The sequence below is a fragment of the Etheostoma spectabile genome, chromosome 4 (assembly GCF_008692095.1).
Source record: "Etheostoma spectabile isolate EspeVRDwgs_2016 chromosome 4, UIUC_Espe_1.0, whole genome shotgun sequence".
Taxonomy (NCBI): Eukaryota; Metazoa; Chordata; class Actinopteri; order Perciformes; family Percidae; genus Etheostoma; species Etheostoma spectabile.
This window is the reverse complement of record NC_045736.1, coordinates 16,359,703-16,381,852: the sequence shown is the minus strand read 5'-3', so window position 1 is coordinate 16,381,852 and position 22,150 is coordinate 16,359,703. Positions and strand designations below refer to the sequence as shown.

Here is a 22,150-nt window from a genome sequence, read left to right as displayed (position 1 = left end):
GTTGGACAGCTTTGAAGAAATTGGTAATTGACTCTGACAGACGTTTTCATCTTTGTGAAGTCGTTCTTTGGCTGTTTCAGAAAGGACCAGAATCTCCTGTCCACTGTGAACTGCTGGTATTTGGTCTTGGACCAGACCAGGCGGGAAAGCAGAGACCACGCCACTCTCAGCGACATCTACAACAACAACGTCATTGTCCGTCTGGCACACGTGGGCGAGGATGTCATCAGACTCTTCAAAAAGGTCAGAATCTGAATTAATTGGATGAGGGAATGTAACCCTGACCATTACTAACGCACACAGTCACAGAACGTTTCTGCTCAAATCGCATGACTGATGCCCACAGCTGGGAACTTTGACGCCACACCAACAAAAACATGTAAAAATATGTTGATTTGTATCAGGACACAGTATATTTCATACAGAATATTTATTCTGAGGACTAAGCTAAAACATTTTTCACTCAGATTAGTTTTATTGTGCCATTGTCTCTTGCTGTGACCAATGATGTTTAATCAGTCCTTCAATTGCACTACACAGTACATTGTTTGCATGCAAGGTTCTCCCAACTACTTTATAGTCTGGTTTTAAATGATGGCCATTAGGTAGACTATTCCCACTTATCACTGAGGTTTTTCCTACCTAAAATTGCATCACTTTAGCCTCACAGTGGACCCTGGCTACCATGTGTCTACAGTAAAGCTTAACACGGTTGGTGAGAGATTCTGTTTCTCTTTTTAATCATCTCTATTCATCATGCACATTGTTATTTTCAAAACCATGATCTGTTTGCTCCCTATATACAATAGATCACTCACCTTTCTTTGATGCTATTTACACCTCATCACTATTTCCCACTAATTTCATTTCCTTCCAAATTGACGTTAACAAGGACTTATTTAGTAACCTGCTGAGAGAATCAGATGTACCTTATTTCTTTTATTTAAAATGTTAACCTCATGGAATACATTTGTGTATGATACAAAAATGATAATTTCAATGAAACAGGTAACAGTTTTTTTGTTGTTGTAAAGATAAAGCATATGTACTGTATGTATTGTATGGTACGAGTGAGAGTAGCAGAGTGCCAGTATTTCAGGGGCGGTGCCTTGGGGATCTCAGATCAGTGTCGTTTGACAGCGGCAGGAGTCTACAGTAATTTAAGTCCTCTAGGGGCCCCTGCACTGTCAAGATGGGAGCCGTTATGAGACTGTGATGGCTTGCGGCCAGCATAAAGAGGAGAAAATAATAGCTGCCTGCAGAAAAACAGTCTCCCTCTGCAAGACTTTAGCTTAAATTGTGACAAACCTCTCCAAAACTGTAACCCTGTTATGCTGTAGCATCCTGGTTCAGCTGCAGTGCAGTTGCTCTGCTAATGAATGACACATGCGGGGAAGGGAATGAATCAACTCTGCCGTATGTATGTATGTAGCAAAAAATTCTTGTTGCATGAAAATGCAAGGTTGCTGTTTTGACAAGTGGTCCCTGAGTGGTTGCAAAAATACAAGATTGATTGGGCTAAGCGTTGCTCCATATCCTCTCAACAGGATTTCCAAAGTCACTCTCTGCTGGCCCCGTTCCTCCTCCTGGGCTATAAGCTCTTTCATGGGACATGTCCAATTCATCATAGGCTCTTACACCCTGTTATTGAGCTGAAACTGTGACACAACTCCTTGGGAAATGTTCTGCAGTTACTGCACTGTACTATTTGTGTCTGCATGTGCCCTTTGGGCATTGTATTAGATCTTTTCTGGTGCAGAGTAATGACAGCATTTCAACGCCTGCTGACATCCCTCACATACAAAATATAACTTGCACACAGCCTTCAAGTTTTTCACTGGTGGGGTAGGCAATTGTAATAGATAACCCAGTTTTTAGTTTTAGATGTTTCAATATGTGTCCTTTTTAAATGTGCCAGTGAAACAATTACCTGTTTTTCTCGTTTACAGAGCAAAGACATCGGGGTGCAGATGCATGAGGAGTTAGTGAAAGTCACCAATGAGCTCTACACTGTGAGTTAGACACATATCATTGTCCCTACCTAACCTTTCTTTGTCTACACCGGTTTGCCTGTTTTACGTTCCCTCTATGTTAGCTTATGTATTGTCAATCCTGAGTTTTTTCCACACCCAAACCTGTAACCGGTGAAACAGCTGGCCTGACACTGCACACGGCAGATATGCCTTATCAGCAGTGCAGTCTCTAACTGGTCATTTCTTCCATCTCCTGAGGTCGTGAAAGGAGAAAATTAGCATTCTTCCTCCGACTGTGAATTTCTACATCAGTTGAAGGGGAGAGCGTTCTTGCCCCTGGCAGTGCTTCAAGCAGACTCAGCAGTCTGTGCTGCAGAAGAGCACACAGCAAACATGAGCTGCTGTAATAGTTTTAGCTAATGTTACATGTAATTGCACATATCCGTTTGACTGTTGTCACTCCCACTATTGTTATGTTGTACTGTAAATAAAATAGACACCCCCCATGTGGAGAAACTTGTACACACACATGGCATTAAACACATAAATGATTTGTGTGGTAGTGAACATAGACAACAACTGCGTTTATTGCTGATTCCTTCTCATTTGACTGCCAAAAATGAATGGTGATGTGATGCGATCTGCTGTATTTGGGACAGAGTGCTACAAACACACCAGAGTGCTTCCTTCTGGGTCTTATTACTGCTCAGTGATATCATGGTACTTAGTTATCGATAATCTGTTAATTCAAAACATGCAGTAAGTTCAAACATAGTAAAAATTTGTACCTACCTTACCTAAATTGGATAGCTACGGGGAAAGAACGCAAGAGTACAAGTATTTTTAGGCAAGCAGGGGAACTGCAGGGTGTGAAATGAAATATCCTACATCATATCTAAAATCCAGGCCTTAATTGTCTGTTACCTCATTTCAGAATAGCATATACACTCTTAAAATGAAGTTTGATAGGTCTTAAACATTTCCATCACAAATAAGCTGAGTTACACCTTGATTCTCCAATATTGGCATTAGTTTTCATTTTGAGATGCAGTGTAATTTGATCATATTGTTATAGCGACTATCTTAGGTTTTAAAGAATTTAACTTTATTCTGCCTAATTAGCTTTTTTTTTTTTTTTTATTCCACTTTTGGCTTTTTATTGCACACACATTGCATATCATCTACATTTAATCTAAAATGGCATTGAGTAAATAATGTAAGTAATAAATCAAAGATAATAGGTGCTTTATATTCAAAACATATTATAATTAAAAGACTTTGGGCAAAGTTAGGTCTTTTATTTCAGACACATTTATCATGGTGCTGGAAAATTGATTGTGACCATAACTATAAATAATGATCGCCCCAAAGCTAAACAGTTTCCATAATGCTTTTAAAGCTACACCAAAGCACTGTCTCATTTGAACTACAGATCCGCTACCTGATCTGGCAAACTTGCATAGTGCGGTTATAGCAAAGAGAGGGCCGCAAAGGGATTGCAGAAGGTCCATTCACCCTGTTACGAGTTGATGAACCACTGAAACGATTTTGGAAACATTACTTTAAGGGACAAAGGAATCGTTAGTGTTGCTTTAAGTGAAATATTTGAAGTTTGGAGTTAAGACAGAATGCTGCTTAGTGCTGATACAATCTTTTGCAGAATTTAGCAAATTACTGTAAGTGGGATTCTGTAACATGGTTTGTGTTTGTTTACGAAGATAACTTATAAAAGAGATGCAACACATAATTTTATAGAAAAGTGTTTAATGGCATGTGTAATGTCAGTGACTATTGAAGACAGGTGAATGTGCAGCAAAACGCTAATAGTTGCATGTAAAAAAACATCCTAGAAATATTCTCACATGTAACACTATACAGCACTTTACTGCTTTACTGATATTGATTTTTTTTCCTCTTTCTGATTCATGCATTATTAAATGCCCGTCTGCAGCTCCTGAACACAGCATAAGGTATTGCAGTAGTATGTTAAGATTTGGGCTACATGAAGTTATATAGTTTAAATTAACTTTTATAATTTATTGGTATTAGCAGTTATGAGTTAAATGCAAAATTAGGTATTAGGTATTTTCATTTTTTTCAGCCTGCTGGTCTCTGCTATTGATCTGCTGCTGGATGTTTTTGGAAATCAAGTAGTTTCTTGTTTCGCGGGTTGCAGGAAAGGTTGCTCACTGTGACTTTCTAACCTCCTTCTTCCCCTACTGATCGATCTTGCTATCCTTTGCACGTCTGCTTCAGTCAGGGTTGCTAGGAAACCAGAAATTGAGTCAGTGATGAAGGAGCAGATGTTGTATGACTGTACTGCTGATGCAGGGTTATTAGTTAAACAGTTACATGTGGTCTCTTAAATAACACCACAAAACTTGAATCTGTTTATGACACTTAATGACAAATTTGTCTAAAGCAATCTAAACAGTGGAAATGTAGATTGTATTTTGAACACTTTTATTGAAACCTTTTCACATATGTTTTGTTTCACACCCCTTTGTCAAGAAGTAGTTTAGTTTTATTGCAGTAGTCATGACTGCAGTAAAAGAAATGTTTCGTTTACTTTGTGTATACAAGTGATGAATACACTTGGCCTTTTTGCACTTTTGACAAAATGTTATAAATGCCACTGACCCCTTTGTCTTTTTACTTTTAATATGTAAAGTATCATATTTAGTATTTTTTAATGCATGTGAAATAATTGTCTTGTTTTTGATAACCAGCTTGCCTAGAACTCACCATTGAGGGACAAATAAAGTGCTTTGAATTGAACAGGACAATTTAAAAATTTTGTAGACTTTAGTTAATATTCACTTTGAAATCTGCCGCATTACCAGTAGTTATATGTGACAAATAACAATGTAACATTTTAGCATGTGGTTCTGCATACATCTTCTATTCCTCCACATCCGTTTCAACAAGTGCTTGTTTGACTATGATGTCCATGGTCCTTAGTAGAGTTTGACAGGACATGTATGTTGCTACAGGTGATGAAGACGTACCACATGTACCATACTGAGAGTCTCAGTGCTGAGAGCAAGCTGAAGGAGGCAGAGAAACAGGAGGAGAAACACATTGGTAAGGCCAATGACATTGGGTCCAGCCTGCTGCGGTATGGTCATGATGAACGTCCACAGCGACGGAGCTCTGTCAAGAAGATGGAGAAAATGAAGGAGAAGGTCTGTTTTGGTTGACTGGTTTCTAAATGATATTGTCTCATTTATAAATATGTACATAACAGGCTTTATATCCATACTCTAGTGCAATACATTTGTAATGAATGTCTTGGATGTCACCAGTTACTATTTGCACAAATGGCAATGGAAAAGACATATTATAAGTATAAAGACAGAGTATATAAGATTAAATCAGATTGATGTAGTAATGCATTCTTTGAGTACATTATGAATGTTACATACTGACATTGATGGGACTCCCTCTTCCCCTCTCTCCCTAGAGACAAGCCAAGTACTCTGAAAACAAGCTGAAATGCACAAAGGCCCGGAACGACTATCTTCTCAATCTGGCAGCTACCAATGCCCTGGTGGCCAAATACTACATCCATGATGTCTCAGACATGATAGATGTAAGTAATTACTATTTGAGCCAAAAGTGCAAATGTTGAAATAACTTTTCAAGCCCTAGGCCTTGTATTGGTTTATAATTGCTATATACATGTTTTACTTCTTGTCCTCAGTGTTGCGACTTAGGTTTCCATGCAAGCCTGGCACGCACCTTGAGAACCTACTTGTCTGCAGAGTACAGTCTGGAGACTTCTCGCCACGAGGGTCTGGATTTGCTCGAGGGATCAGTAGATGCCATGGACATCAGAGGAGACAAGTTGAAGTTTATGGACACACACAGCATGATCTTTTGTCCTCCATCACGTTTTGACTATCAGCCACACATGGGGGATGAGGTGAGTCACTAGGAAATAGTTCTGTAAGAATGGTTTGTTTGTTTGTCTAAGCTCTTGATAAAAAAGTTCATCTCATCGCATTCTCTATGCTTAATCCTCCTGGTAAACTTCCCTTTCTTTCTTAATCCCAGGTGTGTCAGGTGAGTGCACAGCAGCCTGTCCAGACAGAGCTCTTGATGCGCTACCACCAGCTGCAGTCTCGCCTGGCCACGCTGAGGATAGAAAATGAAGAGGTGAGGGAGTGCACACAAGTCTCAGAAGGCTGAAGCTAGCCTGTGTCAGCATTTCATTTCAAAATGAAGCAAGATCAATGCAAGTGTCCTATACACAGTAATGTTTTTTTCTGCTGACTGAGAAGAGGACTTACTGTATGACCACACATATTCAGTATACTTATCGTATACAGTAATGAGTCATATGTTCTCATTTTGAGTAAATGCAGGGTTTCCTCCAGGAAGATGTTAAGCTGAGGTGCCACTCAGATCTTGATCTAAGTCATCCTTTGACCCATTTAGTATAATAAGTCAATAGCCAGACTCATTTTGCCACGTGAAATAACACCTTTGCTCTTTTTACTCTGAAGGTTGAATTTGTTTTTAGATAAAATGTTTTAATTTTGATGATGTTATGTTATGACCTTTGTGACCCACTTCTGCAGAAAAACAGGCCAGGAAACTTGTGTATGTGTGTACTTTATAAACAGTGTACATATGAAAATATATGTGGCATGGTAATTGAGATGGGAAATATCTTTAGATGACAACGTTGAAAAGAACCATCTTGTGCCCCAGATGCATCTACCAAAGCACAAATTAATTCTAATGTGAAAGTTTGATAACGGGTTAAAGCATAAACACCTGGCATGTTGGTGTAAAACATAAAAAGACAAACCTTGTATGCTGTAGAATAACATGGAGGTGTCCACATAACGTCTGAGTTGTAGACATTTGAAAAGGCAGAGGCCATTGTACACCAGGTTATTGCAAAATACTGTGGCAGGAAATTAATGTCTTATCTTTAAAGCTATCAAGTCAAGTGAGACCACATGTAGTAGAACAGGAAGATGCTGCTCTATATAGTCTACAACCCCCTGTTAAAAAAGCTTTCAGACTTTTCACAGACTTTCTGTGATCCAATATGAAACAGTTTTATAGGAACAGTTTAACAATGATAATCCAGGGGCTGGCAGGCCAATTTTGTTACCAGGCTAACTGTTCTACCCCAATTCCAGTATTTATGCTAAGCTAAACTAGCTGGCTGCTGGTGTATAGCTTTATATTTGGCGTAAAGAAAATGAGGGCATTTCCCAAAATCTCCAATTACAATAACATTTGAAAAGCTGCTTCTCTAATAGGACCCTCTAACTGGCAGATAATCTCCCCCCAGCATGCTCCCTGGCCTGGAGTAACTAAGTCCACTGTGGCTCACATAGACCTGTTTAAAGGTCACAAGGGTGTGCATGTGAGTCAGTGCATGTCTTTTATGAATATGGAAATGCCTTCCTGTCTGCTTCACATGGAAGGAACGTAGTAAATTTTTCATGTCAGGATGCCTCATGCCAGGTAGCTAATTACTCTGTTGTTTACGGCGTGTCAGTTAAATCGCTGTGAAAATCTTAAACTGGGCTGGCTTGTTTACACCCCACAGCTAGTTTGTGACAGTAAGAGTATATATTGGAAGTATTTACATCAGTTGTACATAGAATATTCATTGTCGTTTTAATCTAAATCATTTCATATGGATTTCTTTCTTATAATTATATATAACTAAGTATAATTAGGGATGTTGTTAGATGTCACAATTGTGTTTGTATCCTGTGCATGTCAGGTGAGAAAGACTCTTGACGCGACCATGCAGACCCTTCAGGACATGCTCACAGTGGAGGACTTTGATGTTTCAGAGGCCTTCCAGCACAGCCAATCCACAGAGTCGGTCAAATCAGCTTCCTCCGACTCCTACATGAGCAAGGCAAACATTGTTAAGAGACGCGCCAATCAGCAAGAGACTGAGGGCTTCTACTTTACTGTAAGTTCTCAGATGAGAGCACATTGGCACTGCAGCATGGAACACATTCATTATAACTGGAAATAACCACGTCACTTTTTGTCTTTTAATGTATTTCATCTGCAGAAATACAAGGAATACTTGAATGGCAGCAATCTTATTATCAAACTGCAGGCAAAGCATGACCTTCTGAAGCAGACACTAGGAGAAGGTGAGACATTGTGCTATGCAGTACACTATTGGAATGGAAATTGCTGGTACTAGTTTGTTTCCTCCATGTTTTTTGAAATACAGAATTATGTTGCACTAAAATTGACATTTCCTTGACAACTTAACCATGTTTGGACATCAAACAAGCTCATGATGAGAAGTATTTGGCTTAAAAGCTATGACATGCCATAGCAACCAGCTGCAACAGCTGCGTAGTTAAGATTATTAGTAGTTAAAATTAAAGCAGATTAAGGCAGAGTTTGAAGATGGGTGTGGTCCGAGCAAAGGCAACAGAAGTACGCTGGTAAGAAGAGCAATGTGACATAATTTTTCAGACTATATGGATATATATAGCACAAATAGTCAATGATACAACCTTTGTGGTTATACAGGAATGTTTATGCTGGAATATGATAGATTGAATTGAATACAAAATTGTGTTATAATGCTGATGTTGTCATTCACTTGACAGCTTGTCAATGTTTAGACCTAAAAGAAGGTCACAGGGTAGAGAAGACAGAAAAAAAAGCAACCTTGAACTATTAGTACTGTACTTGAAGGGTATTCATATACTCGTCATATTTAATATGTATTTACCAGGTAAAAAGAGTAAATTAAAATGTATATGTTCCATTGTGTTTCTACTTCAGACTCAAACAATCTGCTTCAGGGTTAGAATTATGTGTGTTTGACGTAAAGTAGGATTGTGAACATGACGTGATCCTTGAACAAACATTCCTGATTGACTGATCAGAGTGAGGCCTTAATTAGTTTGCATTTTGTGTGTGTGTGTGTGTTTGTGAGAGAGAATGTGGTGCAGATATCATGAAATCATCACACTGTACAAATCAGCTTCCAGAGACCTCCCACTCTTGTTGCCCCTGGATACATTTTCACTTTGCAGAGCAAGTATACAAGCTATCCCCTTCTGGGGCTCATGTGCTGTTTCTAGGGCAACCGCTGAATGACTGCTATCTGGCGGTGAGTCAAATACAGCCATGGCACTCACCCCATTGAGCCTGCCTGAATAGATGCTCGTTTTCTCATAACACCCCTTTCCGTCTCCATCTGCCAGCCTTGTATAGTCGGTCAGCACTCAACCGTACAGCTAACTTCTGTGATTGTGTAAAACTAGCGTGTACTAATTTTGGCCCTTTCTCTGCTGTTTTTCTTTTAGGGGAGAGGGCTGAATATGGAACAACAAGGTAAGATGTCCAGTGACAAGATGGTGAATAAACTAGGTGATGGTGTGTAAAGTCCTCCATGTGTCCCTGGATGTGGCAGGAATGAGATCACTGTTTGGGAATATGAGTGTAGTCTTAACTTCTGATTTGTTGAACAAAGGGTTTTTTTCTAATAAGAGAAGGCAGTGCTCTGACTTGTTCTTTCCAGTTTTTATCTATAAAAATGTGTTAAGACTAAGAAAGGAAATGCCAGTGAGATGGATTATGTCCTGCTGTTGTTCTATTTATGAACAATTCAATGAGCAAAACATGAGCAAATATTGACAAGCCAGCCTCATGACTAATTGAACACAAGAGTTTGGCTTTGACCTATTTTGAACTAAAGTACATTCCGTTAAATGCAATCAAATCTTAAATGAATTGTGTGTGTGATAAGTACTGCAATCATTTTTCTTGACTTTGATCAAGTTTGCTACAGCAGCTCTGTCTATAAGTCAAGTTATAGGAAAAGTTTGACATTTGGGGAAACTTCCCTTTCTTGCCAAGAGTTAGATTAGAAGATCAATACCGCTCTCAGGTTTTTACACTAAATATGAAGCTATAGCTAAAATAGCATAGCACAGAGATCAGAAGCAGGGAAACAGCTAGTCTTGAATACCTGCTATATATCTTTTTCCCTTTTGTACGGATGAAACAGCCGATTCAGACTACTTCCTCCTGTTTCCAATCTTTGTGCTAAGTGGTATCAACTTTCTCATCTCATTTAAATATTGTGTTTAGGAGGTACAAATTACTGAGTAACAGACATGGCAACAAAAACATTTTAGAAAAAGATGACTGCATTTTGATGTGTAAAATTGCATTATATTATTAATTGCTTTATTATTTATATTTACCCTGTACCAACCGTACACCCCCCACCATCTCCCCAGGCCCCCCACTCTTCCCCCTAAACCCCAGAGAATGCGGAAGTCTAGACCTCGCTCCATTTTTAACCGTAAGCTGTTTAACGGCAATATGGAGGCCTTCATTCAGGTATTAGCCCATCTGTGCTCTTTGTCTCTCCATGAGCTCAGCTGTCTCGCTAGCGGTCCTTGGGGGTTTTCTTGCCTTTGACCACTTTTACCCAAATGTTGGCTCACTCATGCACTTTCCTCTTGCTGATTGCCTTGTGTTCACAATCTTGTAATTTCGGACAGACAGGGTAAGATGAAAATCTATCAAACAAATTCTGGAGATGGTTTGATTTCCTAGGCACTGCAGCGGTGCCGGGCCTTCTCTTAACATCCTTTCTGCTAAATTAATTTGACTTCATGTATGTCAGTTGGCCAGGCACCAGCCATGTCAGGCTATGCAAATAAACACATGGCCACATCCACTGTAAAGCTCATTTGAACAGGCGCAGGCAGACTTAGTGTGCATCAACAGCATTGGAACAGTACAGATGAAACAATCAGTCAATTGGCAGAAAAAAAGCGATTAAAATCATTTTTCAAGCACAAATTCCAAACATTCTCATTCCATGTTTCTACGGTTTGAAGATTTTTGACTTTTATTCATAGAAAAATTTACTGAACATCTTCAGCTTTTAGAGTGTTGGTTGAAAAAAAAGTAATTTAATGATGACACTTTTGGTTTTAAGAGATTGTAATGGGCATTTGTCACTTTTAGATTCTGAAATCTTACAGGACAAATTATTCAATCAAATAAGCAATATACTAATGGACAGATTAATGGATAATCAATAATTGGTTAGTTGCAGTGCTTGAAAAATGCCTATCTGTATGTATAGCTCTGATCCCCATCCTCTCAGGTAGCACTCTCCCTTCAACAGACTCCCCCTGCCCAGCCATGTCCTCCTGTTTCACATCCCACAAGGCACTGATGCTTTGGCTACTCTCACAGGAAAGGCCTCCTCTTTTTCTCTCTTTGTATGGTCTGTCACTCTCACTAACATGTTGTGGTTCTTGTTGCCTCTCTTCCTCTGTCTACGTGCCTTTCTGCTCTCTGCCCAGGGGACGACGGAATGTCCGTGCGAGGAGTCAGGTACTCTGTCTTATAGCAGGGCGGATAATCGCATAATCGTGTTCAGTATGCTAACCAACATTTCTGTGCCACTGCCCTGTTGGCAATCCTGTGAAAATACTGTAGAATGATATAACATAAGGTGATGCAAACACTAACACTATTTGTTCTGATTATTTTTGTTCTATACAATAACATCATTTATTTAAATAATCATAAAATTAACAATGTTCCCTCAACTCTGTGTAAGTTTAGTTTAGTTTATTGGGATCCTTATGAGCTACAGCAGGGCTGCACCTATTCTTCCTGGGGTTTGTAATTAATTAATTTGAGGGGCTGCCTATATGAGCTTCTGATGATATCAACTTGCTGGCATGACTATTTGTCTTCTGTTGTTGTCTGGGTATGTGCTTCCAATTTATCATTTAAATGTGTCCGGTAGGACTCAGGGCAGCCTATACCAGTGGTGGTTGAGAGCTGCGTTCGATACATCAATCTGTATGGTAGGTTCCTGTTGTCTTTCCACTAAATAACAAAGCCTGTGTTGTCTCATAATCTCTCTCTCTCTCTCTCTCTCTCTCTCTCTCTCTCTCTCTCTCTCTCTCTCTCTCTCTCTCTCTCTCTCTCTCTCTCTTTTATATAAGCTAAACTTTTTTGGTGTGAAACTCATTAATTTGAGCAGTTGTGTGAGGGAATCCAAAAAAAGTATACAAATTAAAAATGTATTTAACAAAGCATATTATCTACCATATTCTCAATAGCAATGTCCGCGACTTTAAAACAAATCTTTGGTCTATAAATAGCTCTTTACCACCATAGAAACCATAGAAACGTTATCATTACCTGCACCATAGTTCCTAGTACCAAAAAAACAAACAGTGGCAGTCATTTCTAATAGCCTAGGAAATATTGGGGGAGAGTTAGGAAATAGGAAAACACTGGGTGCCACTGTATCCTGATGTAGAAATGTTTAAAAAAAAAATCCTTTTTTAATCTGTTACAGACATATTTGCTTAATCTTCATCGTTCTTTTTAGATGCATTTGAAACACAAACAGAAAAAAGCTAAAGGGGACTTTTATTTATTGTTGTAGTTCCTGTGGTTCTCATGAAATCAAGTGCTCATTAATGAATAAATCGGGTTTATGAATATTACAGTGAAGACAGACATGCAATTATCATTTCACCTGTTGACTAAAACAAATAATGAATTTACTATTAAAGGACCAGAAAAAACAACTAATTAAAAAAAATGACCTTATTGATCAATTTCAAAGAAATCTTCTTGTGTCTCATGATACCTTCTTTCATTCATGTGTTTCTGCTGCACACTGCTCTGCTCTTTCATATCCAGTCTCACAGCATTTTGCACCATTTTGGTCCCACACATACAGTACATCCCCACACTCACATTGTAGCCTAAACTAACATTTGTTGTTGGCTTTTGTCTTTTTTTTAAATCAGGTCGTTGTGCTTTAGCCTTCAGGGTTTAAATGTTGTGCACATACTGTGAGGGCTGGTTACTATTCTTATACTTTAAATGTGCGAAGGAATTCAATTAAAAGGACATTTGTACATTTTACAATGGGTCTATCTGTCCACAGGTCTTCAGCAGCAAGGTATATTTCGAGTTCCTGGCTCTCAGGTCGAAGTCAACGATATTAAAAATGCATTTGAAAGAGGTTAGTCCCAGTGCGCTTGGCCATCTTCTCTTGATTGATTTTAAATTGCATTTTGTCCACCTCAAAAGCCACAGTCTCTTCCATAGGCCTCTAAAGTGCCAATAAAGAGCCCATGTGACACATGTAACCACGTAATGGACATGCAAACCATTTTAGATGCATAATACATAAGATCAACAACTCCTAGTAATAATGAATGAGGAAATCTAAATGCACTCTTAATGTTTATATCAACCTCCCAACTTGAAATATGTGTAAAAAAACTGCATCAGTGCCATGTTACATGAACACTGATAGTGATGAATGATTAATGAGTGGAGTAAATGTGTGCTATATATATAGGAGAGGATCCACTGGTGGATGACCAGGCTGATCATGACATCAACTCTGTGGCAGGCGTTCTTAAGCTCTACTTTAGAGGGCTGGAAAACCCGTTGTTCCCTAAAGAACGTTTCCTCGACCTCATATCTACAACCAGTGAGTCACTTTCCAGATAACACATATAATAAATGTAAGCTTTTTATTTATTCTTTCTTTTTTATTTCAGAGCTTGACTCAGGAGCAGAAAGAGCTCACCATCTTCAGCAAATAATTGTGACTCTTCAGCGGCCTGTGATCATTGTCATGAGATACCTGTTTGCATTTTTAAATCAGTAAGTCCTGCCCCAACCCATTTCACGTGTTTGACGCTCATAAAGTGATACTAATTGCTTCTGTCTTTCCAGTCTTTCTCAGTACAGTGATGAGAACATGATGGACCCCTACAACCTGGCTATTTGCTTTGGCCCCACATTAATGCCAATACCAGATGACCAGGACCCTGTGGCCTGCCAGGCGCATGTTAATGAGATCATTAAAACCGTTATCATCCACCATGAAGTCATCTTCCCGGCCCAGCATGAGTTGGATGGACCTGTGTATGAAAAGTGCATGGCTGGTGGGGAAGAATACTGGTAAGTGCAACATTTGTGTGGGTGAATGAAAGGAAAATAGTGAATGTAAGTGTGTATAGTTTATTATATTGTGGGTCTTTTTGTGGGACACTTATTAAAGAGCCACAATTATACTCCTTTTCAGTGTCATATTTGTACTCTTGGGGTCTACTAGAATAGGTTTACATGCTTTGGTGTTCAAAAACATAGCACGTTTCTCATACTGCCCATTGCTGCAGCTTCTTTGCCTAAAACACTCTGTCTGAGCTCTTTGGCTGCCTTCCCGAAAATCCCAGTCTGCTCTGATTGGTCAGCTTGGCATACTCTGTTGTGATTTGTCAACCAAATTCAAACAAGCCACTGGGCAGCCTGTGCTTGCTCAGGCAGCACAAATGGGCAGCACATAGAAAAAACTGGCTTGGCTTTCAATTAATGACATCATTAATTAAGGAACAGTTGATAAAAAGTGCTGTCTGTTGGTGAGAAAGCTCCATTTGCAGTGAAGTGTGTTTATGTACTTTATACATCTATTACATTACTAAATTATGGGAATAAAAAAAAAGCATAATAGGGGCTTTATAAGCAGCAGCATTTATTTTATTTGCTTTTTAAGCTTTGTTAAAGTTTAGCCATAAACATGTCCATATTTATACAATTTGGTCCTAAAACTGTGTCCCACTGTGCATGTATAATTTTGAGGCAAATTATGCAGAATTATTTGGTAATTTGGGTTTCGTTTTCATTTTCTTTATTTTGTTTTTAGTGTTGGATGATTCATCAGAAGATTTAAAAAAAGGCATGACATTTTTTAAATTTTATTTCAATCATCTGAATGACTTTCTCCATATTTCTCCATTCAGCGAAAGCCCCCACAGTGAGCCAGGAGCTCTTGATGAGGTAGACAATGGTACTGGACCCAACACTAGTGATGAAGGTGAGACACAAAACACAGTCAGTCTACTGCAAAGACTGCAGCCGTACCTGTAAGTGAAGACATAATCAAAAGTTTTTAATTTGATTCTGTCACATTTCTTTGTGTTGCACTCTGTATTCTTTGAATTGCAGAGTTGGAGCAGATCGAGGCAATCGCAAAGTTTGATTATGTGGGCCGAAGCCCAAGAGAGCTTTCCTTCAAGAAGGGAGCCTCTCTGTTACTCTACCTACGAGCCTCTGAGGACTGGTGGGAGGGCCGACATAATGGTGTGGATGGGCTGATACCACATCAGTACATTGTTGTGCAAGACATGTGAGTAGGACACATGAAGGACAATTACACTTTGGTTATATCGAACAGACATTATTTTAGTACATAAGTGCATCAGAAAAGAGACCTAGTCAAATACGTCAGTTACCTGGTTCTGCTGCAAGGCGGGAGCTACTTTGGGCTTGGTCATTATTTATGTTGCTCTATTTTCCCAAAATGCATGTTTCCATTCTTACCGTCCTTGCGAGCTGTGATGTGTTTTCAAGAAGCTTGGCCTTTTGTAAAACCTGCACTTTTAAATGGGTCAGTGCAAAGAAAAATACTCCTGTTTTTTTGAATGATTTTCTAGTTTTCTTGACACAACTAGTTGCAATGAAAATAAAACAAATGGCACTCTATCAGCAATTGGTTGTAGAGATTTAAGGAGGACCTGCATGGAGGTCACTTGCCAAATAAAAGTTTTAATTTCTTCTCCGGCCTCTTGCCTGAAAACCTCTCCTGCATCACAGAGCAAGTAACACAATTAAGCTAGATTCAGAAGGAAAGTGATGGATGTACTGCCAACAGTGGCTTCCAGGGACTGATAAGTGATTAATTATGTCTGTAAAAGTAATGAGGCTCGCAGTGCTGATGACATTTTGTGTTGTTTTTGTAGCAAGAATGTAATTGTTAAGGATTCTTATGTGCTGATCAAGAGATTAAACTTTTGTAAAATTCAATCTCTCAAATTAAAATCCAATATTACCATTTCCCTAGGGCATAAACCATTCATTGAGATCAATGTCTTCTGTCTTTCCATATCAGGGATGATGCCTTCTCAGATAGCCTTCCGAGGACTGATAGTGCATCCAGCAGTGGACCACACCACGATGAAAGAGCCTTGTCCAGGAATGACCGCCAATCTCCTTGCGATCACACACCTGAGCACCGCTTTGGAGCAGCATTTGGAAGGTTACTTAAAACTCCACGGGCACACACAATACTGGCAGTGAATGCATACAGTAGACACGAGTGCTGTTATTTTATCTTTTTAATAAACAAAATAATTCCTTTGCATTTAAAATCCATGTGCAGGTATTCAGAGTCAAGACATTTAAACTGATAAAGTACCAAACTGTGATTTTTTTTTTTCTAGGTTGAGGGTGCGATCAGATGGCGCTGCAGGTCCGCGACACAGGAACAGCGTTGACAGTCACAGCCCCACCAGAGCTGCCGACCACCCTCCTAGGGTTATGCCTCGGCCCTGCAGCCCACACAAAATAGCAGTTAGCAGGGCCCCAACAGACAGTCCGGAGAAATGGCGTCTCGCCACGTTTGGCAGTGCTGGTTGCATCAACCACCCAGACAGAAAGGCCTTTGTGGACAGCCACTCTCAACGATCTTCACCCAGCACCATACGGCACGCAAGTTTAGGAGATCACAAAACCTTTGAGGCCGAAGCACTCGCTGAGGTGAGTGTTAATACTTGAATAGACTTTGAAATAGACAATTTAATACAATATTAATACACTAACTCCTTGAAATCATTTAGTTTTTGTTGATAGAGACCTTGTACTTTGGTAGATCATCTAATATTGTACGTACATCTTCATTAAAAAGAACACTGTCCGGCAAAGAAAGTAAGCTAATCACTTGCTGCTTCTTTTAAACATTACAGCTCTGAGAGCATGGTATAACCGAATTTAAAGCATTTATTCATCCAAAGCCTTCTACTGTTTGCCTCTAATTTACAGTGTCACTCACGCACATCTGGTGTCTGGGGTAAAAAAGAGGACACTATTTAGAAACATTTTAGTGTGTAAATCAAACTGAAACTGTAAAAGTGTGGGGGACATGTCTCCCCCACCCTCAGTGGAACTTGGTTTTAGTTACTCCTTGCCTGATTGTTTTCTAAATGTCAACATATATTTCCCTTTTGCTTTTGTCTGTCAGGACATAGAGAAAACAATGAATACAGCTCTCCATGAGCTGCGTGAGCTGGAGAGACAAAACGTAGCCAAACATGCCCCTGATGTGGTTTTGGACACATTGGAGCCCCTCAAACACCCAGGTGGAGCCCAGGATCCGCCTGGCAGCCCTCTCCACACAATGGTGATCAGGGATCCAGATGCAGCCCAGCGACGTAGCAGCAGCAGCTCCTCCTCCGAGACCATGACCACTTTTAAACCTGCTATATCAGCACGTAGACCAAGTGCACCTCTAAGGCCCCCGCCTGTCAGACCTGTCCGGCCTGCTCCTGTGATTGGACAGGGCCAGGGACCACAGCGCTCTAGCAGCTCTAGTTCCTCTGGTCTAGGCAGCCCAGGCATCACAGCCACTGACAGGGTCTTTCCCAAACCTCCCTCCCCATCACCATCCACCTCCTCCTCGTCCTCAGACAAACAAGGTAACATGTAGCTCCTATCAGTCACAAGTCAAGTAGGAGAAGACCACCGTGGATACCAAGTGATTGACCCTGCACCTATTTTTTGACAGCAAAACAAACATTGACACCTGGTCTCTTTGATGAATATTTACCACTGATCTTCTGTAGTGTAGGACAGCTACTGCTGTTTTCTGACAACTGTGCGCCCACACATTAACTTGTTGGACAACTTAATGTACTGTATTTCAACATTACACAAAAAAATAGGTTTGAATCTACGAGAATAATTTTATAGAACACTACTGTGCTGGACAGCTATGCTGGATAAAAAAAAGGGATGCACTTGAAAATGCTTTTGTTTACTGGAATCTGACATAGAATCATCTCATGTTGTTAGGTTACAAAAATGCTGTGAGCTCGAACTTTGCATCTGGTTTCATGTTCCAATATGAGGGAACACTTAGGGGAACATTTCACCACTAATTATGTAGACATCCAGTCTGTGCTGGTGGTTGATGAAGTCTATTACAACTATGGGACCCTTTTCCTCAAAGAACCAGTCCCACAACGCCAGCATATACCAGCAAATGTAAGGTTTATAGCATCAGGAGAACACCTTGGCTGTGTCTGAAATCACTCCATTTACTATGTAGTGCACTATTTTTACTGTTAAATGCCATTTTATTACAGTGTATGAATTCTGAGTGGGAAGAAAACAAAAAGTCTTATGTTATGAAAGTGTGCATGACATGTAAAGGCTTTTCTGCCAACAATCCCACAATGCAATGCGTCACATTTTATAGATGCGGAAATTACAGTTGTGTGACAATACACCTGTTAGTGATTACGCAAAATGATGCTGACTCATATGTGTTGGAATCTCAATGTATTGTTCATTATAGAGTAAACTATTGAGTGTCTGTTTTATGGGGCGATGTGATTGAGGGAGATTTCAGACTCAGCCCATGACTGAATGGTAAAGCTAGAGTAGAATTGCAATAAGTTGCAGTTTATTCTAATGGTCACTAGATGCTGGCTTCAAGGACATTTCGTCTGTGAAAAAATCTCTGAATGGTAGTATAAAAAACAGACAGTGAAAAACAGCAGTGCCTGCTACACCCCACACCAATCCAACTCCAGGATACTGAAAACCAAATGCTGAAAGCAACTACACAGCACCAAATGGGGTTGGTCACTTTTTCTGGAATTGGCTAAGTTTTCTACAGACAAATTTAACAGAATAATTTGAGTGCCAAGTTAACTGATAGCGGTGCAGCAGCGCAATCAGCAACAACCTGAGACTCTGCCTTGTTGCATTTTCTTAGCAGTGGACCAGGCCAGGAGACAAGAGTTAGTATCTTAGCCCAACTTATGTTTTTTCCTTCATTCATTAATCTTAGAACAGGTCAGTGGACGTCAAAAGTAGACCAGGCCAGATGGCTACAATTACGCAGAGAGCATTTACAATTATTGTGGACATTATAGACATGCCACCCTTATAACTAATACATGGAAATAAAGATGAAAATCAGAAAACTGTTCTTATAATATAGTCATCTCTCTATATAAAAGATTAGCTGTGTTACCTCAAACAAGTAAAACGTTCTTCAACAATTCAAGTGACTAATGCACTTAAACATTACAGGGAACTGTGCTGCATTTGTAGCTTCTGTGTTTTTATTTCGAAAACGTTGTACTAGGAACATGATATAGCACATCAGTATCATTGAAGCTTACTTAATGTTAGATTGCACACGTCAGTTCAGGCTGTGTGGGTGTTTAAGATGAACTTGTTTACTGTTGTTGGTGTTTGTCGTCTATCTTATAAGGATCAATATATCTTTTAAGTGTAATAGGTACATTGGATTGAATATATACATACTGTTAAAGGATACTTCTATAAATAACATTGTATGATAGGAACAGGATATAATATCATGTCTAGTCTGTTGATTTTTGTAACTCTTATCCTTGCACAAACAATAACAAACAATAAATCAGTAAAACCTTGCTGACATTTCTCGTCTTATTGTCTTGTGACGTACGATAAATTGTTAAAGTGTTTTAATGTAGATGACTGAAGATGAACAGTGGCCAATGATTCGTGATAAGTTATGGCAGTGTACCATATTCACATCCATAGTCCTTACACTGAACATTTGTGATTAAGAATTGCATGACCATACATGGCTATCTGACTACACACAGCACAGCTCACTCATACAGTACATGCACTGACTTGCGTGGCTTTGCTATGCCATCTACTGGTAAGCAGAGATTTTACGCTCATCCTGTTAGTAGAAATACTACCAGTTTTATAAAAGTCTCATAAGTATTTGCTTACTTACATACAAGCATAATTCACAAATGAATATAGAGTGATTAGTATTCGTAAATCTGCGTGGTATCTGTGCCTCTACTTTGTGACTTGTGAAATACATTGCATAAATGAATGCAGATTGATTTGTATCCTCAAATGCGTATTTGTGTTTTGTAAATGTAATTTGTAACTCGTATTTCATCATTTGTAAATTAACTTAGTATTTTTCAATGTACATGTATGTGTGAATGTCTTTCTATTTTTGTCGGTACCTTTGAGACTTTTACCGCGCCGTTTTTCGACAGTAAACAATTCGTGTCTTAAGTAACAATCCCAGGACTCTCCAGCAGATGGCAGTGATGCAACACGTATGGACGCCAACCGCTGTTACAGTACATAGCTCATTAAGAAGTCTTGTAAAACATTCAGGCACAGCTGTTTGATGCTTTAGTTCCGGAGCAGTTGACAAGTATGACAGTAATAACTTCCTCCTGATGGTTTCTCAAAATGTGAGGAGAGTCTGGTGGGTCCTAGTGCACAAGGGGTCAGTCAGATCTGTTAAACAAGGAAGATTCAGTGTTACATTAAAATAGGCTAAGATTACTTTTTATCACGGTGTAAAACTGCAAATTTAGTCTTGAATTAAGGAACAGCGTGACAATTAATGTATTATACATGGTTACAATATGTCGAGAATATGATTTATTTAAATTATTTATAGATAACTTGCAACCTCATCGATTGATTCCTTAGACCATTTCATATATCAACTATAGTCACTGGCTTTACAACAGGGCCCACTAACAATTTAAGCAGAGCTAAATAATATTTCAGACCAGCCATTCAATACAAAGCACATATGTTACAGGCCCGACGTTAACAAGCTAAGTTAGCATCGCTGTACAAGAATGTGAATGTAAATTAAAGCAAATTGTGAATGCATATTGCAACAATGATGCTGAAAACATAAATGTAATTTATGTGAAAAATAAGTCCTAATAATATCAATTCACCCGGACGTCAAGTAGATTCTGACAGTCCCTGAAACATTTGGCAAGGCTTTTCAGAGGAGGATAAATTATTTCTTTTGCAAACTCCAAAACAAATTAGATGACTTATATCGACAATAAGCAGAGGGAGCCTTTGTAAGGTCTAGGAAGAGATGGCTGGAGGAGGGGGAACAAAATTCTGCATAGGCCTACTTTTTCCTCCTTGAAAGATCCCGAGCCAAAATCAACTATCTACAATTCAAATACTAATGGAGTCATTACTGATGACGCTAAATTAATTTCAGATTTTTGTTCAAAATTCTACACCAATCTATACAGCTCAAAATATAATGAAGAAGTTCTGTCTTAATTTCTTAACTCGGTAAATAACGTAAGAAATATTAATGTGGCAGACATAGATTATTGTGACACCCCTCTTACAAAGACAGAGGTCACTGATTCGATTACTTTACTCAAAAACAATAAATCCCCCGGCACTGACGGTTCAACTGCAGAGTTTTACAAAGCGTTCTCAGATCACTTAGCCCAGTTTGGATGATTCCTCACAAATACCTGATAGTAAACAAGGTGAAAGAAGTATTATTTAGAATAATCCCCAGATATTACCCTGGGAGTCATTACATGCTAAAATTTAAAAGGGACACTAATACAAACTGTTCTTTCTGTGAAGATCACCCAGAAACTGTTTTGCACCTTTTATGTATTGTTCCCACACCAGAAGATTTTGGCAAAACCTCAACAGACATCATTGGCCATATCTGTAAAGACTTTGCCTTATTGTGGGATAATGTTGTATTTTGCTTTTATATAATTCAAAGTAAAGAAAAGATTATTTTATATAAATGTATTAATCCTTTTGGCAAATTTTCACATTCATAAGTATAAATTCAGCTCTAGAAAACCTAATTTTATACATTATTTCCATGAAGTTGTACTTTATATAAATCTGATTTCGGGCTCCAACAACAAGAAGGCAGTTAAAACTGTAAAAATATGGTCCTCCTTGTCTCTGTAATGGCCTTTAAGCTTCCCCTGGCTAAATTGTATTGTATTCTGTTTTCCTCATGTATGTATATGTTATTTTGTATACTTTTGTATATCATTTGTGCTCTGTTTCCTTTTTTCTGCAATAAAAAAATAATAAAAAATAAACATTTGGCAAGGCTTCTTCATGGGCTTCTTTGTACTTTAACAAGGGTTGGCATCCATAAGTGTTGCCCTACCACCATCTACTGGAGAGTCCTGGGATCGTCACTTGAAACACAAATTGAATAGTCACTATACAATTTGTGTTTCAGACAGTTTTCCGCGCCGTTG

The 22,150-nt window shown here is 39.0% G+C and overlaps 1 protein-coding gene across 2 annotated transcripts in view; it reads left to right on the top strand.

The window, feature by feature from the left end:
• LOC116687285 (SLIT-ROBO Rho GTPase-activating protein 3) overlaps window positions 1–19,518 on the top strand; it is a 33,617-nt gene extending 14,099 nt beyond the window's left edge. The window contains exons 3-22 of one of the 2 annotated variants that reach the window (XM_032512551.1): window positions 81–243; window positions 1,950–2,012; window positions 4,967–5,158; window positions 5,437–5,565; window positions 5,677–5,898; window positions 6,030–6,131; window positions 7,726–7,923; window positions 8,029–8,113; window positions 9,290–9,317; window positions 10,229–10,331; window positions 11,764–11,824; window positions 12,925–13,002; window positions 13,345–13,479; window positions 13,550–13,655; window positions 13,728–13,955; window positions 14,795–14,868; window positions 15,000–15,180; window positions 15,943–16,089; window positions 16,274–16,589; window positions 17,071–19,518. In XM_032512551.1, coding sequence (XP_032368442.1) covers window positions 81–243; window positions 1,950–2,012; window positions 4,967–5,158; window positions 5,437–5,565; window positions 5,677–5,898; window positions 6,030–6,131; window positions 7,726–7,923; window positions 8,029–8,113; window positions 9,290–9,317; window positions 10,229–10,331; window positions 11,764–11,824; window positions 12,925–13,002; window positions 13,345–13,479; window positions 13,550–13,655; window positions 13,728–13,955; window positions 14,795–14,868; window positions 15,000–15,180; window positions 15,943–16,089; window positions 16,274–16,589; window positions 17,071–17,535 — 3,076 coding nt within the window. In that variant the 3' untranslated portion in view covers window positions 17,536–19,518. Of the gene's footprint in view, window positions 1–80; window positions 244–1,949; window positions 2,013–4,966; window positions 5,159–5,436; window positions 5,566–5,676; window positions 5,899–6,029; window positions 6,132–7,725; window positions 7,924–8,028; window positions 8,114–9,289; window positions 9,318–10,228; window positions 10,332–11,311; window positions 11,343–11,763; window positions 11,825–12,924; window positions 13,003–13,344; window positions 13,480–13,549; window positions 13,656–13,727; window positions 13,956–14,794; window positions 14,869–14,999; window positions 15,181–15,942; window positions 16,090–16,273; window positions 16,590–17,070 lie in introns of both variants that reach the window. The other variant, XM_032512552.1, reaches the window with a different exon arrangement.
• The last annotated feature ends 2,632 nt before the right edge of the window (window positions 19,519–22,150 follow it).